The 19753-nt window shown below is 38.6% G+C and overlaps 1 protein-coding gene across 1 annotated transcript in view; it reads left to right on the plus strand.

The window, feature by feature from the left end:
• ADAM22 (ADAM metallopeptidase domain 22) overlaps positions 1-19753 on the plus strand; it is a 2281988-nt gene that overhangs the window by 1903993 nt on the left and 358242 nt on the right. Inside the window, exon 24 of the mRNA XM_044066314.1 lies at positions 1057-1171. Within this exon, the coding sequence (XP_043922249.1) occupies positions 1057-1171 (115 nt within the window). The remainder of the gene's footprint in view (positions 1-1056; positions 1172-19753) is intronic.

The raw sequence follows: 19753 nt of genomic DNA on the forward strand, positions 1-19753 counted from the left end.
ACATGTATTGAGTGTTTTCTGGCTTTTTAAACTATGTCTCGGTGATTACACTCATATGGATGCCTTTCAAATGCAGCTTGTTATTTAGACATCTTCTAGTGGTGATCAGAGCCTCCTTAATTTTAGATTGTTATTAATGCTGCAATGATAATTAACATTTTTAGAATGCTCCTTGGTTGACCCTTACAAAGTAAATGTACAAATGCAACAGTCTTAAAGTTTTTCCGGCATATTCCAAGGTGTTTACGCATGCATGCCCTGATTGTTTGGAGTTTTGTACAGGGATGAATCCCTTCTGCTCTTCTACCCATTTTGCCAAGCAGCCAGTGACTATGTACATTTATAGACTTATTAACCACGACCAAGTGTAATCCATTAAACTTAGAGTACCACTTATACAGTTCCATTTCTGTTGTAGGCAGACTGATAACAAGTTGGTTTACACCAACCCACGGTCTTGAGTACACTCTCCTTTTCTTCTAAATGCCTTCAACAAATGTACACATTTACTCCTTACCCTAAACCACTGCTTGTATTATACTTTGCTGTAGCTTCTACACACACTGTGAAGTATAGCTAAACTAATATATTATTTTTAGACAGTATCAAACATTTCACTTTTCTGTAATGGTGTAGAGAGACAACCAGCATCTAAGTTAATGTCAGCAATAACATTGGAGCACATTCTTTTCTCAGTTCAGCATGAAATTTCCTTCCTATTATGTCTTCAGGGGTGTTTACTGCATTTAACTGCTGTTAATTTTCCCATTCTCCAGGTGCATCATTATATATTTTTCCTCCTACTTAACCTAATAGTCCTTATTTCCACTGGATGCTCTTTTGTTCCCAAGAAAAATAATCTAGACTTGCTTTTATGACTAGGGTACCGTTGAAAGCAAAGTAGCCCCTCTTTTTTATGTTGTATATTATATTAATTTTTAGATTCTGCAGCAGGAATGTGGATTCTGTGCTCCTGAACAATCTACAGCATTCTGTAATATGTTGTACTGATTTTCAGTTACTGCTGTTGCCTTACAAATGTTTTTTTCCCTGCAGATTTGCAGCAATGAAGTAAAGTGTGTTTGTGATACCAATTATGCAGATATTGACTGTAGTGCTTACTTTCCATATGGAGAATTGTCAAAAATTGACGGAGCAGTAAGAACTAGAGGTCAGTATCCTTTAAGCAGCACAACTTTGTTTACCACAACTTGCAAACGTTGACTGTAATTTGTACTATAACTGGCATTTCTTGTACACCTCGAAATACTTGTAATCAGTTGGCGGCTGAGGAAAAGTAGAATCATTTCTGTTCAATGCCATGTGTTATTTCTTCTTTATCCACCAAGATAAATCAAGAACAGCACTATATTGCCATTGCATTTATGCATCTTGTCCAGAAGGTCTAAGCTAGTAAGGCAGTGATAGTGCGAATGAATAAGCCTGCTGACAGTGGTATAATGTGGTTGATATGCTGTCAGGAGGAGATTGTAAAGTTTGATATGATCATATTGTTTTCTTTGTTAGCAATGTAATTTAGTCTCTCGTAAGAGAACAACTGCTGAGATCCTGTTTAAACAAATTCACTGTTTGAGCTGTGTGGTGCTTGATGGGGTTTATTATTAATTATTTTGTGGTTTCCTTTATGTTCTTTTTTCCTTGTAGGAAATGTTAGGTGTGTGTGTGTGTGTGTGTGTGTGTGTGTGTGTGTGTGTGTGTGTGTGTGTGTGTGTGTGTGTGTGTGTGTGTGTGTGTATGCTGTGCTGTGTGTGTGTGTGTGTGTGTATGCTGTGCTGTTTGTGTGTGTTTGTGTGTGTGTGTGTGTGTGTGTGTGTGTGTGTGTGTGTGTGTGTGTGTGTGTGTATGTCATGCATACACGCACATACTGGATGTATTTTTCTCTGGTTTGTGGAAGAGTGCTGTAAATGCAGTAGCACGGGAACATTTTTTCTTTGTTAGGTGTTTGTCATTGTTCTACAGGCATGCAGCTACGGAGTTAATATATGTAAGTTAAAGGTGTAGATGTGTGATATTCCTCAGATGGGGTACAAAGTGCTTCCTCCACTGAAGACTCATTAGGGACTACACCAAGTGTACACAATCTGCATTCAAGAACACCCCTACCATACTTTTTTGTCCTTTCTAGTCACTCAGAAAGATTACCTAAGTGTACAGGTACTCCACAATTTATGGTAACCTTTATGAATCCCGTCGATATTTAAGGCTGCTATAGGAAAACTAAAATTAGGCGAAAGAAGGTGTGAGTTATGCTTGAGTTGTCTGTTCAGTCAGAACAGTGTACACTTACTGTAGGTGAGCATTTTCATTATTTGTGGTATCAACATTTTTGTTTTGGTGATCATGGTTTATTTATGGATCATCTTATGTGATGTTGATCCAGAGCAGTGACCTCAAGAGGCCAGACCCCCCCCCCCCAAGTGGGAAATGAATAGAGGTTGTGTCTTCCCCAGACTATGATATAATTTTGTGTTTATTTTATTTGTAATGCATGAAGGACCATAGTGACACTCCAAAGACAGGAAAATGAAGAACCATAGTGACACTCCAAAATCAGGAAAAAGATAAACTGCTTTTCTAGCATGGGACCCGATCTTAACAGTTCATAGGGGTGCTTAACAAAACTTTGTTAAGGACACCCTAATGCTGGTAAGATCAAATCTAGTTCTAAGGACTTAAGAGTGGGCAGTACCAACTGACAAAGAACAATGGCAGAAGGCAAAACAGCTTTAAAAAGCTGTTAGAACTTTACTGTGCCACACGTACACACAAATTGTGGCAAAACAAAGTCTAAGTCTAACAGCTTTTAAAAGCTGTTTTCCCTCCTGCAAGAGAAGCACTAAGTGTCTGCATGCTGTAACTTTTATTTGCCTCCAGATAATGCAGAACATCCCTAATTTTCCCCATATTGTTGCCCTGTACCTCTTAAAAATTTTGTTTGACTGGTCAGTCACTGAGTCAGTTAATAATGCCAGACATTAGAGTTTCATATTTCTTATTGCCCATAATAATGTATATTGATGCAAAACGTGTTGCCCTACTAACTTTATAAGCAAATTAGAGCAATAATTAAAAACTATCCCTGATTTTGATCCTTTGTTCCATTATGTTTGAATTTTTCCAGAATTATTAAGCGATAAAAGTTGAGCGGTATGTTGCTGTCTGACTGTGGTCGTCTTCTCTTTCTCTGCTTTTTTTTTTTTACCAAGGTGCATTTCATGGCATCCATGTCTGGAACACTAATACATTTATGATTGGGGATCTGGTCATAATCCTTTATATGTGTCATTTCTAGCATTTGTAGGCCATGACATGTATACCAGTGTGCATGTTTATCAGTGGGTTGCAACTGTAAACTTCAGGACTGGGACATTATGACATAGTAGAAGATTTGCTTTAAGTGATGCATTAGAAGATTTGCTATGGAAGAAACACTTACTAACCATGAAGATTTACATTTCAGAGAGCTAAAATGTCTAATATAATAAAAATATTACTGCCCAGGCTTCTGTACCATACAGTGGTACTGGTTGCACCACTGTCTTGTACACCTTACTTTTCAGCTTCTTTGGCATTCTTCTGTCATACACTTCCCCTGGCACTCTGTGCCAGTTGGATGCAGCCCCTCTGATTCTACCTTTGACCTCTTCATTCAGACATCCCTTCTCCTCAACCACCCCTCACAGATACTTGAAGCTGTTGACCTGTTCCACTGTCTTCCCTTCTATCTCAAGTCTCGGCATCTTCTGATTTCCCCACTTTGCTGCTATTACCGGTGTCTTATCTGTACTCAGTTTCATGCCATGTGCCTTCAGTTTTGCATTCCATTCCCCGATCCTTTGCTGACGTTCATGCTCAGAGGTTGCATGCAGTGCCACATCCTCTGTATACAGCAACTTTGTTGATTTTTGTTGCTCTTTCCCCTGTTTGGTTATGTAATCCATCACCAGCATGAACAGCAGGGGACTGAGAGTTGAACCCTGATGCACACCCACTCCCACTGGGAACCCCTCTGTGAGACCAAACACTGTTCATACTTGCATCATTGGATCTTTGTACTTACCGTGCATTAATTCTACCTGTTTCTGAGACTTCAAACCACCACAGGATTGCTCAAATCAGCTTTCTTCGGACCTTGTCATATGCTTTTTCAAATCAAGGGATGCCCAACTGGACTCTTTTTTCATCTGTAGCTTCTTCTAAACTGTGTGTCTCACTGCAAACGTTGGGTCAGTTGTGCTGCATCCTGATCTGAATCCAAACTTCTCATCTCTCTTCTTACTTTCTACTACTCTGCATATCCATTTATCATTCACGTTCTCCAGAACTTTCATGCAATGTGACAGAAATTTGATAACTTTGTATTGCCACAGTTGTGGATGTCCCCTTTGGTTTTGAATACTGGCACAAGTATGTGTATTCCCCAGTTATCTGTGATACACCTCTCTGTCCACACTGCTATGAGTATCTGCAGGAACCATTTCTCCCCTATCTCACCCCCATCTTTATCATATCAGCTGTGACCTCATCTGAGCCTGCTGCTTTCCCTGACTTTATTTTCCTTAGTGCTGTCCTTTCTTATTCTATTGTGGGCTCCTCGTCTATCTCTCATCGTAGGTTGTGTCTGGTGCACTACAGCTTCAGTGTGGTTTTCTTCATTCAGAAGCTGCTGGAAGTACTCCTTCCATCTGCCTTTGATGTCCTGTAGACTGGTGCAAAGGTTGTTGCTGGCATCCCTTATGAAGGGTGTCAGACTATCTTCTTTATCTTTCTGTCTTTGCCTGGCAACCTGATATAGGTTCTTTGTATCACCTACTGAGTCACTTTCCAGAAGCTGGTAGAGTGCCTGCGATGCCCTGTTCTTTGCTATTGCAACTCCTTTCTTAGCCTCTTTGTTAGCCAACCATTTCTTCCCAGTCTGGTCTGTCTTTTCTATCTCCCACTTTTCCTGCACTCCTTCTTTCTTTTGATGACTTCCTGGTTGTCTACACTCCACCACCAGCTTTCCTTATGTACCTTCTTTCCATCCCTGGCTCAGCCACATACCTGTTTTGTAGTCCTTACATATGCTGTTTTGGGGTGCTGCCATTCTTCAACTCCAAATATTTCCTTGTCTTCATGGGGTGCTAGAGCCCTGAGTAATTCCTTAAACTGTTATACTTTGTCTGAAAGTCAACTTCCAGGTCTCTGTTGACCTTAGAGCCTTCTCGGACCACTGCTTGCAGTTGATTTTGCCAACCAGTGATTTATGCTGTGGGCTGTTTGTTTCACTGGGGATTGCTTTACAATCACCGATTTTACCCTAGTGCCCTTTCCTTTTTAGGAGGAAGTCTACCTGAGTTGCATGTTGGGCACTCTTGTATGTGATGCTTTGACTCTCTCTCTTTCTGAACCATGTGTTGGCTATTGCCAGGCCATTTGCCAGACAGAAGTCAGGATTGGCCTGTCCTTCTTTATTCCTGTTGCCCTGCCTATATGGACCCAGACAGTCCTCATATCCTGTTCTGCCTGCCCCAATATGTGCACTCAGGTCATCCATTACCAACACAAATTCTTGTTGTCCTGCTTTATCTAGTAGGTCCTGCAACTGCTGTCTGAATGTACTCTTCTCTTCACTATCACAACCCTGCTATGGGGCATACACCGAAATTTTCAATTTTGCTCTGTCATTAAACTGGAGACTGATTGCCATGAGTCTGTGCTGATGTCATCTCTGACTGATTTCTGATGCCTTTTTCTCACCACAATTCCCACACGATTTATAGCCTATCTTCCTCCTGAGTAGTAGACTCTAGATCCCAAGTCAAGTGATTTTGCTGCGTTGTCCTTCCATCGTGTCTCTTGGAGACATAGGATGTCCAGCCATCTCAGTACCATCATTTCATCCACTTCCAAGTTCTGCCCTGTCTTTGAGTATAGCAATTCTTAGTTTATGTTTGGCATGTTGATTGAGTTGACATTCAGATTTCTTTCAATGGAGCGATCCCAGCTAACCCAGGCGGGCAACTATATACCTGCTAGCCAGTAGCTTATTGACCCAAGGCTGCCTGGCCTTATAGCAGGCACACACTGGCCAATAAGGGCACATACACCCCTCCCACTGTTAGGATGGGCCCCTGGCGTAGGTCACAGTAGGCTGGGTCCTCAACCCACTTATCACAGACAAATACCCATGCAGTTTGGTGACATTAGTTAATATGACTGAATCATCTACAGCTGTATTTTAACAATGTTGAGTGGCTAGCCCAGACTATCTCCTTAATAACTCACTAAAATTGGCACAAGAAAATTAATTAGATATAATAGTTCTTATTTAAATGCATTCCTACACATTTTTTTCAAAATTGTGATCTAGTCATTGTGATATAAGCTGGCACTGTACTCAGAACAGATCATGCCTAGATAAATAAGTATAGATGAATAAATATACTGAATTATACATTTATCATTCCTAGATGATTTCTCCAGTTCCATTGACTAAAATCTTTTTTCATATAATTATATTTAATATCTTTATATAATTATGTTTAATACCAGTGGTTCCTTATGACATCATATTTTCTTGGAGCTTGATTTCTTAATTAACTGACTCACTAATTAATAATAGGTGACATATGAGAGGGCAAATTGCAAGAAAAAATGGCGCTAAGATTGTTAGTCTATGACTCACTACAGTAGAGATTCTGAGAACGGTTTACTTGCTATTTTCATTTTTTCATATTTATAGTCATATAATAACTGAGTGAGCTATACATTATTGAGAGGCATTGAGTGAAATGTCATGGTAAGAAACAAAAAATGTACTGTTACTGTCCTTGCATAAGGCACTGTGTTGAAGATATTGCTAGCTGTTTGCTTGTAATTATGAAAATATGTAGTATTTCCATGTGCACATTAATATTTCCAAAACCAAACATAAGGTGAAGCATTACATGATGAATGAGAAGTTCTTATTAATACTTATACTTTAAGATATACAGAGCATTCTTATATGACATATTAGATACTGAGGGGAATACGCATTGAATTATGCAGCTAGTCATCATTTTTCATATTTCTGTAAATATTTCAATAAGTAAACACTTTGAAAGGAATTTACTGCCATCAAGTGAAAGCTGATGTCTCCTGAGTAAAAATGCTGCTGACGCTATATGCTTAGGTTACACATTTCACAAGATACAAACATTTATGTGAAGGTTTAGAGGAGAAATACTCATTTAATTTTTTCCGCATTGTAATGTGTTACAGTATTGATGTAAAGATGGTAAATTTACTGACTTCTGTGATTATAAATATGTTTGCTGAACACATTGGTGGTTGCACCTTTTTAATAACATGTAGTCCTAATAGATTTACATTTGCTTGGCTTATTCATTTTAAGTTGATTTTTCAGAAAATGGGTGGAATCTAAAAATGTGTGTAGGCTGCTGGGGGGTGACATTGCATAATTCCTGGGTGTTAAAGAGTTAATAACCAAAAACACAGCATACCCATTTAGGATAATGCAGATATTTATGAATGCTCAAAGACTCTCTACCAGAATGGCTACAAGAGTAAGTGGTCCCTATGGGTGACTATACAGAGAGGTGACCCTTACTCAGTCCCTATTCCTATGGTTTTCAGTTTGAAATGCTGCAACAGCCTTCCAGTAAGATGTACTACCACCTGTAATTCTGATCCTGAATTTTAAAGATTAATAATCATTGTTACAGTCTCTGTTAATATTATCTTAAACTAAAATTCAAGTTATGCTGCTAGAGCTCAAGCAAAGTGAACAAATACAGGAATGAACCAAGAGCTCTGCATGGTGATTGAATGAAGTAAAATGAGCCATAATGAATGATACGCCGATAAAACAGGTGGACCTTCAGGGACTTCCTAAAACTGCCATTCTGGGGGAATCTCTCGCCCATCAAGATATAAAGCGATGTGCTTCACAGTAAAAGTATGTCAGGTTCACAGTAAACAAGAAACTCAGATATACAGCATTTCATCTCTTTCATAGTTCTTTAATACCCATTATTGCACTGGGATAATAACGTCTTTTTCCTCTCAGATCTGTGAATTGGAACATATAGATATAATCATTTGCTGGAGTGTGCATATACATACAAACAGTTTATGTTGCATAAAAGTAATCTGTTGTGTTGTCTACAACTGTTACCCTTATTATTCACAAGGCTACCTTCTCCAACTACTATCTATCTCCCTTTTTTCCTTCCTTTATTTTCTTCTCACTTCTCTATCTCTACAAAGGCATCCACTCTCTATGCTATTGCATTTCTTACTTTCCTTAAGTCTTCATATATAGTGTCATCTTATGTTTATTTGATTTTATATTCTTCTTGCTTATTTGTTAATTTGATTTCATATTATGCGTGTTTGGTATTGTACTTATCTAATTTTATGAAAAATTTTAAGTTATATTTCACTGTGGGTCTTTTCTCCCCTGGACTCCACTGAAAATGGGCAAATACCCATTTCGACCTTCCTGGGAAATAAATGTCAAAATAAAAATTACTTGGCTTCTCAAATTGCACACTGACATTTGAGTATTTCTGGGCAGCCAGGGCCAGCCTTAGCCAAAATGGCACCCTAGGCGAAGTAGTGCTCCAGCACCCCTTAAGCCCCACCCACACCACACATGACACACCCCTATTTGAGCCACACCCGCTGGGTCATTCCCCAAGAAAGCCACTCCAGTCATTTCCTTAAATTATTTAAATGCTTAGGAAGTGCCTTCTGTGGAAGGTTGGGCACCGGGCTGGCAACTCGACACTGTAAAACACCACTGCCAATCATGAGCGGACAGGTGATCTGCTGTGGCGACCCCTAAATGGGAAAAGCCGAAAGAAGAAGAAGAAGATTTAAATGCTTAGGAAGAAAAAGATACCTTGTAATGTAGTTAAACTGCAGCTACCTTTGCATATGTATTTTCTACTTGAAACACCAGAGCCAGATTATGGTCAAGTAGAGTCCTAGGAAGGGTAATAGACCACCACCCCAGAGGAACCCCCAGCAGCAGCCCCCTCTTCAGCCATTCCAGTGTTCCATTATTTGGTTATTTCACCAGTTACCTTGCATACTGTTCTATTTGCCTCTACAATGATTACAGATATTGAAATAAAGTAGCATAAACACAGATAGCCATTTGCTAAACAAACATTACAGTCTCACAATGAAAACAGACTTAGCACGAGCAGTAAACTTCTCTGTCCTTGAAACTTACATTCATTTAAATGGCAAAACTCACATTCATTGAAACGGCATGAAAACCCACATTCATAGAAATGCATCTGGTTGGTGGAGAATTAAATTTACCTTTGGGCTGTTTTCAAAACAGACTCCTTGCACACATTTTTTTAGGGCCATGCATACATGTATTTATTCTTTAATTCACTTTCCTGATTGTATTGAATTATATTCCTTGTATAATACAGCACCACTTGTTAGAATAAGTTTTAAATTTGTAGTTTTAAACATTCTTTTAATAAGCAATGAAACATCAGTACCTACAAGCAGCTGTGGTTCACCTTCAGTCTCACTGCTACAGGGTAGCTCCCTCCCTAAAGTAATCACCTCACCAGTCCTGGCTGCAAGTATGTCATCTGTCTGGGTCTCCCCCAGGCTGCCAGACCCACATGCTTGTCTTCAAGCCTGACTGTGTGTAACTGCATGCACACAAGGTATTGCATTATCAAAATTATTCCCTATCAGGACATCTGCTGGGATATCCTTAAACACACCTACTTGCTGGCTTCCTTTAGCACCCTCCCAATCAAGATGAACCCTAGCCAAAGGTATTTGGAATGCAGTCTCTCCTAAAGCTCTGACTGGAGTAGACTGCCCAAGCAAGTGGTGCTCCTCTTTTAACCATTGCAGGCTTCACAATGGTTAGGTCAGAGGCTGTGTTTCTCTTAGCAATGGCCTCTTTCCCATTTACTAAGATAGGATATAACCTCTTGTGGTAGTTTGGTACCCTTGTTGTCTCAAGACAACTTACTTCTGGCATTCTGTCAATCCCACTTACTGGCTCTCCCTTTTGTTCCCCACCTTACCTCTGTGGACATCTATATGCTACATGCCCCCACTGGTTGCATTTAAAGCATCTAACCCTTGGTCCTGGATGTGTACCTGGACTAGTGGCTTCCCCTGCTACTGGCAGACTCTATTGAGGTGGTCTAGGCTGCCCACCATGGGTTCCCTTAGGCCCCATGAACAGCACTGGGTATCCCTTTCCTGTACAATGATGCTCTGCTTGCTAGGTATAGGTCTCCCTTTTTCCCCAACTCATCTTCTGTGTTACATTCTCTATCCGCTAACCAAACTCTCATCTCCTCAGGCAAAGTGCTAAGGGCTTGTTCCCTCACCAAAAGGTCTGTCAGCCCTTCAGAAGTGGTGACCTGACATCCACTCACCCTCCTATGAAAATAAGTGTTTAGTTCAGCAATATATTCAGACACACTTTCATCTGCTTTGCATCTATGCTCACAAAAACTTTTCCTATAAGCTTCAGGTGTTAACTCAAAACATTCTAACAGACAGTTTTTTTACAGTATTATAATTTAAGCAATCAGTATCAGACAATTTAGAAATAGCAGTTACAGCTTTACCATGGTGTAAGGGGGTCAGGGGCCCCGTACCCAGAGCCCTTGGTCAACATTATATTGTTTACATACCCTTTCAAACATATGAATGAAACTATCAAAATTATCCCCCTCTGTAAATTGTGGAAGAAATGTACTGACCTTTGTTGCTTCTGGGGTTCAGTTATTCCCTTCACCATTACATCCATGACCCTAGTGAAGAGTCAGCATCTCCTTCTCATGTTGCCTCGGCCACTCATTCTACTCAGCTTCCAGACATCACAGTTTCTCATTTTCCTCAGTCTCCAGACATCTCAGCTTCATATTCTTTTTGGCCTCCAGGCATCTCAGTCTCTCTGCTGATTCTATTTCCAAATGTTTGACCTCCAGTTCAAGTCTCTTTAACTCCAGATGGATTTTAAGTTCTCTGTGGAAAGGCTGAATTGTCCATTTTCTGAGAGTTGTACATTCCCAAGGCCGGTCTGATTTTCCTCCTGGTTGCTGTTCTGTGATGCAGCTGTGACAAAAGCTGTAATCATTTCTGCTTTAGTCAGGTTGGCATACACCAGTCCTTTAGCCTGGCACATCTCAGCCAACGGGCTCCATGTCAGCTTGCCATAATCCATGCTGACTTGCTTGCCTGCTCTCCGTGACTAACTAAGCTAACAAAAACAAAACAATTGTGATATGAAACTCTGAATGTTCACTGTGTGCACAACAGTCTCAAATAAATAAAGAAAACGTCTAAGCTATAATTTGCTATACTCCTACCTGAATTTAAAACAATCACTATGCCCTAAAAACCTACATACGGAACAACAAGCAGGCAGAAGTGGTGAGTGGATATTTCCAGGTCAAATACAAAATGCACTATCACTCTCAAAAAGTGTTCTTAAATTAATGTCAAATATTACTGCTGGGATACTTGCATGACATCACTTTTTGTCTCCTGACTTCAATTTCCATGCTAAACCCCCACTGCAGCTGGTAGCATTTAACATCTCGCTGTGAAAATACATAGCCTTCAGATGTTTGTAACTGCTAGAAGACATAAAACAATAAAATACTTACAAAATAACACAGAAAGTCCCCTGGTATAGACATCCTGTCTCCTGTTGATGGAAACTGAAAGATAACTTCTCTTGTTTATGGCCCGTCAATAAAGTACTTCAATCTCAACTATTCTTAAATTTTGCAAGATAATCTTCTGTTAAAATACATACATCTAAACAATTACAATAGTGGATAAAAATATCTCTTCAGCATACATGTCTATGCAATATGACATACAGTTGTAATATAGTGGTAACATAAGCAATTGCATCCTGCTGATATTCACAAATGACATACAACTATTTACACAATTCCAGATACCTGGGCTGGCAGTATCTCCTTCTGTGACACTTCTGTATAAATCATATTAATGTTTTCAAATAGCATGCAATTATTTGCAAAATTCCAGAGAGCTGGACTGACAATGTGACAAGTACCAACAACACGCAATTAGGAAACTACCTTAAAACATCAGCCATTGTCAATAAGCCAATACATATCATTGATGCTGCAAATATATTTCCTTGTTGCATATTTAAACACCCAGCTTGATGTAATATCACTGATAAAACCAAATGATAATTTGCTTTGCATATATACTACCTAGTGTTTTTTACAGAGACATTTTTTATCTAAACCATAGCCTTAGTCTTAACACATAAAAATTAAATATTGTCTTCATTCACTCAATGTTCTTCTGACCATCATAAAAAATAGATTCATTCCCCAGTAGTGATTACTTACTAATATAGTAATATAAGTGTGTGGATTTCAGACAAATGGGCATCACTAAATCTATGTCCCCTAATACTGCTGAGAAACATATTTATGTCTGGCGGAATCATTCAGTCTGCACTTAAATTCATGTAAAATAATGCTGTCTTTCATATCTTAAGATATTTTTGCCATATTCTGAGAATCAGCTGATTAACAAACCATTTGTTTTACCGATATGTATCTTTAGCATGAGTCTTTGGATTCTATTAGTCACTGTAGGTATATTTTTTCAGATGCAAGTTAGAAAGCTGTAAAGGATTCTGGAAGACATTCCCTGTCAAATTTGTTCTTTTACTCACTCATGTTCTCTGATTACTTGATTAATCCATTTCAGAGCTGTAGGGGTACTACAGCCTATTTAGGCATTCAATGTGTACAGGAAGTAGGACCTAATTCTAAATGAGGTACCAACTCCTTACAAAATGTATACACTCATTCACTCTCACACAACAAACACATACAGACAGCCAACACTAATTAAACTGTAATATGTCTTTGAAAAGTGGGAAGAAAGTATAACTTCCAGAAAAACGTAGGAACTGAATTGGAGAACCAACTGCTTTGGGGCATCTGTTCTAACTTCTGCTTCACTATGCAGCCATACTCTTTCTAAAAAGCCTGTAAGAAACAATGCAAAGAGTAAGTCATTTGGGTTCTGAAATTCTCCTACTGAAAAAATGTGCTGTATTCTCTCAAGTACAGTAATGGATACTTTATCTAAAGTACAGAGGGAATTAATATACTCAGAACTGGCCTAACAAAATGTTCATAGTTAATAAAGCTTGATTCCTACTTACAGAAATCCTGACTACACTAAACGCAGCACAACATGTGTTTTCCTTACAGAAGACTATCTAAATGTGACATGACTATCTAAATTAAAATAAGAATACTCTATTACTGTATGGGATGTTTTATAATCTTCACTTTTTTAAATAAAGTATTTGTTTAATGTGTGTCCACTATAAGTAACTATATTTTTTATAAATCAGTACGGAGCCTTAAGCTAAATAGAATGTAAAACGGAGCCTTATGCTGCCTAAGACTCTGTTTTACATTCTGCTAAGGCTCCGTTTTACATTCTGATTAAGTTAAGCAGCAGAATGTAAAACGGAGCCTTAAGCTTCAGCATTTCAGTAGCTAAAGTGAAACGGAAGCTTACCTGTTGTTGTTTTGAGTCTGGCTGGCAGTAATGATGAAGGGCACACTTTCGTATTTAAATTTGGCGCATGCGTCCGTTTTGTTACAGTTCTTGCAGCTGTATGGTTCCGGCGCGGCGGCACCCGTGCCCATCCCCAAAACATAGCATACCTTTCCTCCTTACAGCAGACTCTCGAATCACACGAAGTAACTTTTTTTTTTTGCAACTGTCCTAGTAAGTGAGAGGACGCTGACCCCCCTCCCCCATAGTTCCGGCTTACAGTTACACTTCAGCAGGGCTCCGAGAAGAGCACAAACCTTTGTTAATTAAAATAAATAAAAATTGTGCCCTTTAAGAGGCTGGCCTTTACGGCGCCCTAGGCGGTCGCCTAGTTTGCCTATGCCTAAGGCCGGCCGTGTGGGCAGCTGTAACAGTTTGAAAAGCAAGTGAATGTGTGTAATGTCATTAACAACCCCCTAGTTGTCTGATTTACCCTTTTTAACTCATCTCATATTATTGCATCCTGTAACTTATGCATTAGGGATTTCACTTCTTTCTACTCATTAGGCATATTTTTTTAGGAAGTTCATGAAGTCAGAGAAGATCAAGCCCTTTCACTGGTACATGTCAGTACAACACACTCTACAAAAGAAGAAAATGTTTGGACCCAGAACCTGCCACTTCTTTCCTACTACTAGCAGAGTTCGGATCCTGTTCCCAACATTTGTCATGGAAATGTTCCTCTGTCAATGCCTAAAGCATTAAAACCGTCTAAGTATACATATGACCACAGTAATTGAGGAAATACCTAGAGTGCCAGTATTTTAAAGTGACTACCCACAGGCACAGAATACAGTAGCTTCCAATCTATGCAACTACTCAGAGTGATAGAGGTAGAAAGTGCCCAGGCTGGGGTATTAGTGTAAGACACCCATATATATCTCCAGACTTTTGTTACAGCACTGGCAAAAGGCTAGAGAAACTGACAGAACAAAGAATTAAACCTTGAAAGAGCCGAGTGCATTCTTGACATGACCTTCTGCTCCCAGCGTATCACATCTTGACTCTCAATGATTGAGGGCTGAAGTTTCTGCTTGTCATGAACTTTAAAGGATGATAAGGTTCCCAAAAGAATTGTAGCTACCATGGGATGTAGTTAATATACATCTGCTTGTTTACTGAATCATGTGGATTCTAGTCCTAGAGAAGGATTGAGATCACTCCTTAATACTGTAATACTGGCTTCTGAGTGTAGCATGGGGGATGGGGTTGCACTGATATGTCTGCATCCTTTGAATGAGGCATTAAATCAAGCTGTCCTCTACTAGTCTTGATGTCCATTGTTAATGTACCAAATAACTTTCACACAACACAGCTCAACAGAGAATAATAAGCTCCTTGATTGCAAAAAAAGGCAAGTATGTGGGAGCTTAGGAAATCATGGCCCTGTCTCCCTGAACAGCACATTCATGCATTCTTTATACTATTCTGATTAAATTCAACATTATTGTATCATTCTTACAACAACCACTGACCAATTAAAAATTAGCACTACAACGTTATTTCTGCTTACTAAGATCTCCTGACTGTATATGTTTATGACTTTCCATATTGGGCATGATTTTTGAATTCCATAATATAATTTTCTACAAAAAACAGAACTTTTTACACTTTTGTCATGCTAGCATTTCTTATATTTGGCAGGAAATAAATCATTAGATATACACTGAAAAACACTCAGGAATCCATGTTGTAATGAAAGCATATTAAAATGAAATACTGTCACTGATATTTTTCCTTCTCTGTATGCCTCACCCTTCACTTTCCCCCATTAGATGTTGTAAAGCATCACTTTAGTTAAGTCATGTAATTCTTTTATGACTGGACAATGATTACAGGTTCTCAGATGAGCAGACACCTTTTCACTTTGCTGTCAGACACTCATCACATGCAGTTTCCTTCTGCCCCTGACACAAACAATTTTTATGCATTAGTTTCAAAAATATAGTCGTATTAACAATAAAAACACAATCTTAATACTGTGAATCATTTTCTATTTTCATGTTTGATTTCACATTCCCCCTTATACATATTATCATACAATTTATTAAAATCTTGCAGTGCTTTCATTTCATCTTCTAATGTACTGGTTTGGTACAAAGGGCAACTCAGCTGCATTCACTTCTGGATTTAATCTGGAAGGCGAACTATTCATAGTCCGTTCTAGATTTGGTCCGGATGGAAAAACATCATTGGCTGTCACTTCTGAATGTAACAATGTCCCTGTTTTTTTTCCTGGTTCTGCTGGTATTAGGTTCTGCTGGTTCACATTGAGTGATGTCAGTGCAGCGTCAGTTACACTCATCATCAGGGAAGATCTTCATGACATGCGACACATGGATCCACATTCACAACAGATATCAGTGACAGTTGTGAGCAAAACTAAATGGAGTCCCTTCCATCTGTGGCTGAGTGAGTGTCTCTGTGAATGTACTTTAATGCAGATAAAATCTCCAAGCTTCCATTCATGATTTCATTGTTCTGTGGGTCATTGTTCTCCATACAGAATGAGCTTATGATACTTCTACAAAACAGAATAAAGAGAGTTACAATACAAGAAAACAGATTCATCAATGCCTTGCAATTTCAGATTTTTGGGAGGGGTATTGTAGGCATACTCATACACATAAGAATTTCATGAGGAGATAATTCTCTAGTGTACTTCTTATACTGAATAAAACTGAGGACCTCTGGCTATTTGACCAACCTTGTCACTAACTTTAGCTAATTGGGTCTTAATGGTTCGGTTAGCTCTTTTCACTATCCCTGAGGCTTGTGGTTTATATGGACAATGAAACTGCAATTTTACAGATTTTTGCACATCTACTTTTATACTTAACTAGTAAACTGAGTGCCCTGATCTGAGTGAATGCAACAAGAGACCCCAAATCTTTTGATCCATTCTGTTGGCAACGTTTTGGCTACTTTCTTTGCATCATTCTTTACACAGGGATATGCCTCTACCCATTCATAAAAATGCCAACCAAAGCCAATGTGTATTTAAATTTCTTCCCTTGAGGAAGTTCAATAAAGTCACACTGTATAACAAAGAATGGTCCCCAAAGCTTTTTCAGTGTTTGAATAGGTGCAGGCACATATTTAGATACAGTGTGTTCCAAACATACTACAAAGGTGGGAGGTTGGCATAATGGTTAAGGTGTTTACATTGCAAACACAAGCTGCAGGGTTTGATTCTCACATGGGTAATTGGCTAGGCTTAAAATGACCCACAAGAGCAGTTAGCCTAGTACTAATCTATGAACCTATAAGTATTTACAAACTGTTGACCAACTTCTAAAAAGTGAGGGGCATACTATTCATTATAAATCTGTTTTATTAAAACATTTTTGCCCAAATGAAAAGATAAATGGTAGGCTTTGCCCAAATCAGTTAACTGTGGGGCTATTAGCCATCCATCCGGGTGGCACCATGAAAGTTCCAGAGAACAACTGTAGCCATTATTTATCCACCTCACTTTCTCAGAGTCCTTTCTCTAGTTCAGAAAAGGTAACAACTCCTGTAAAGAAAAATTATTGTTAGTTTCATTCATTTATTGCAAAAATAAAGTCTAAATGGGATAATACCATGAAGCATGTCTTGCCACCATATCTATAAAAGTATTTCCCATGGTTATGAAGGCATAATCATTTTTATGTGCAGCATATTTAACCACAACTACATTTCTTGACACTGATAAGGCATCTAATAAATCATTAACAAAAACTACATTTTTAATAACATTTCCTACAGAAGTCAAATAACCTCACTCCCTCCAAAGTATCCCAAAATCATGAACTACTCTGTAAGCATAACATGAATCTTTGAAAATTCTTAGAGATTTATCTTTGCCATTCTTTGGAAACAGCTACAGGTATGGATCTTTGAACAAATACATTTCCATTGACTTATCCATTTAACAAAATTCTGTCTTATTTAGTAATGGAAAAGGCTGCTAGGAGGTCACCATTGTCTCTCTGAAAACAGTTCCCATCTTCAAAAAAAATTAAATCTGGATTCTGTAATGGAATGCCTTGCAAATCCAACCTAGGATGAAGCACAGTATTAGTAGCAACTACACAAATGTTAGGGTTTCCTTCGTATGCTGTAGGAATTAAAAAGCGAGGAGATCTCTGCATAACATATAAAGCTATATTAAACCCAGAGCTGTTGGACATGCTACACCTAAAGAAATCCCAATCCCTCCGAGCTACACGCTCTAGGGACCTAAATCTTGTCACCACAATAAACAGGAAATGCTGGAGGGATAGACTCCTGTCCCAGAGACTTCCCATACTCTGGAACAAGCTACCCATCTATGGCAAGCAAAGTTCCTCATTAGCACTCTTCAAGAAGAATCTTGATGAGTCGATGGGTAATAGGAAATACACCCCGGGGATCACTTCTGTGGTTCTGCTTGACAGGGGCACAGGAAGTTAACTTTCTTGGGTGGCATAAGCCAGGGAACCTTGTTGGCTAGGCTTACTTAGGCTCTTGAGCCGATAGCCTAGTACCTACCTATGAACCTATGATCCTAAAAGGTGGACATCAAGCAACCTGTAAAGAAGAGCTATTAAGTAACCACAACTCATATTTAGACAGTTGTGCTGAAGATAAGTTTTGCATTTTAGTTTACAATAAAAATGTCTCTACAGAATGTGGAACTGCCATGTAAGTCTCATGCCCAAGAATCAGAGCAGCCAACATTTCCATTGTGTGCCATTGTGGCTGCTGCTACAAGATCAATATTTGTAAAGAAATAAATGTTAGGTCTATAACCATCATTTTTATGTTATACTGTTACTTTATTTCTTTCACTACCAACCAAGAAAAATCCTCTTAGAATAATTTGTCAACTTGAGTAAAGGAGGATTTACAAATAATGTTTTTAATTGTACAAAAGCTTGTTCATGACAGTCCTGCCAGGGTAAAGGTTCAGGGTACCCTTCTTTAATAATTCTAATAAAGGTTTCAGTACTTCTGCATAACTAGAAATCCATTGTCATCAGTAATATTAGTCCCAAAAAGGCTTCCAACTGTTTTAATGTAGTAAGATGTGGCACCGTTTGTACTGCAGCAGTGCATGAAGGCAAGATCTGTCTAACATCTTCTGAAATAAGATGTCCCAAGTATCGAACCTGCGATTTCCATAACTGCAATATGTTTTTGTTAACCTTAAATCCAAACCCTGCTAACTTTATCAAAAGAAAAACTAATGCAGTCATTTGGTGGTTTTGAAGCTATAAGTAAATCATCCACATGTTGGATTAGAGTAGAACTAAAAGGAAATTAAATCCTGTCCAGCTGGGTTTTTTTTCATTTCTGTAGAGAAAAAAATGGGTAATTCTACCCAACTCCTCGGTAATCTAGTCTAAATGTACTGTTGTCCTCTATATGTAAATGCAACCAGATAGTGGCTATTCCAATGTTTAGGAATGGAAAGAAAGCAGTTGAAATATATGTCAATGAGAAGGTGGTTGCATCCAATGGAACAGAACTCCTTATTGTTGCTATATTTGGAAATACCGGATATGTTGTTACTACTACTGCATTCATTGGTCATAAATGTTGTACAAATCTATATGTATTTTTCCCAGATTTCTTGACTGATAAAATAGGAGTGTTACAGGGACTTAGTTGGGACAATGATACCGTGTTATAACAAGGCAGAAATGACAGGTTTGATTCATTTTTCTACTTCTACTGAAAAAGGATACTGAACTACTACAAGCAGGCACTCACAAAGTTTCAGTGTTAATACCCAAAGGTTTTGCATCCTTTGAGTCCTACCTTATTTTCATGGGTAGTCCAGAGCTGGGGAGGAATTACTTGTAATTCCTCCAAGCCAGCATTTTTTATATCTCATTCTGATGTTAGATGTAAAGGCAATCTTCATCTGTATAAATGGTATTTGAATATTATCCCAGGGGTTCATTAGGAATATCTAAAAATACACCATCTAATGTACAATAAATGGTACATTGTAATTTATGTAACAAATCTCTACTTAACAGATTGAGAGTGGCAGAATCTCCTAAAATAAAAGCATGCTGTTCTTTCAGAGGACACATTTTAATAAGAACAGGTTTTGTTTCTGAATAGTCTAAATGAACACCATAAT

This window comes from Protopterus annectens, chromosome 3.part1, assembly GCF_019279795.1.
Source record: "Protopterus annectens isolate FY-2018-M chromosome 3.part1, PAN1.0, whole genome shotgun sequence".
NCBI lineage: Eukaryota > Metazoa > Chordata > Ceratodontiformes > Protopteridae > Protopterus > Protopterus annectens.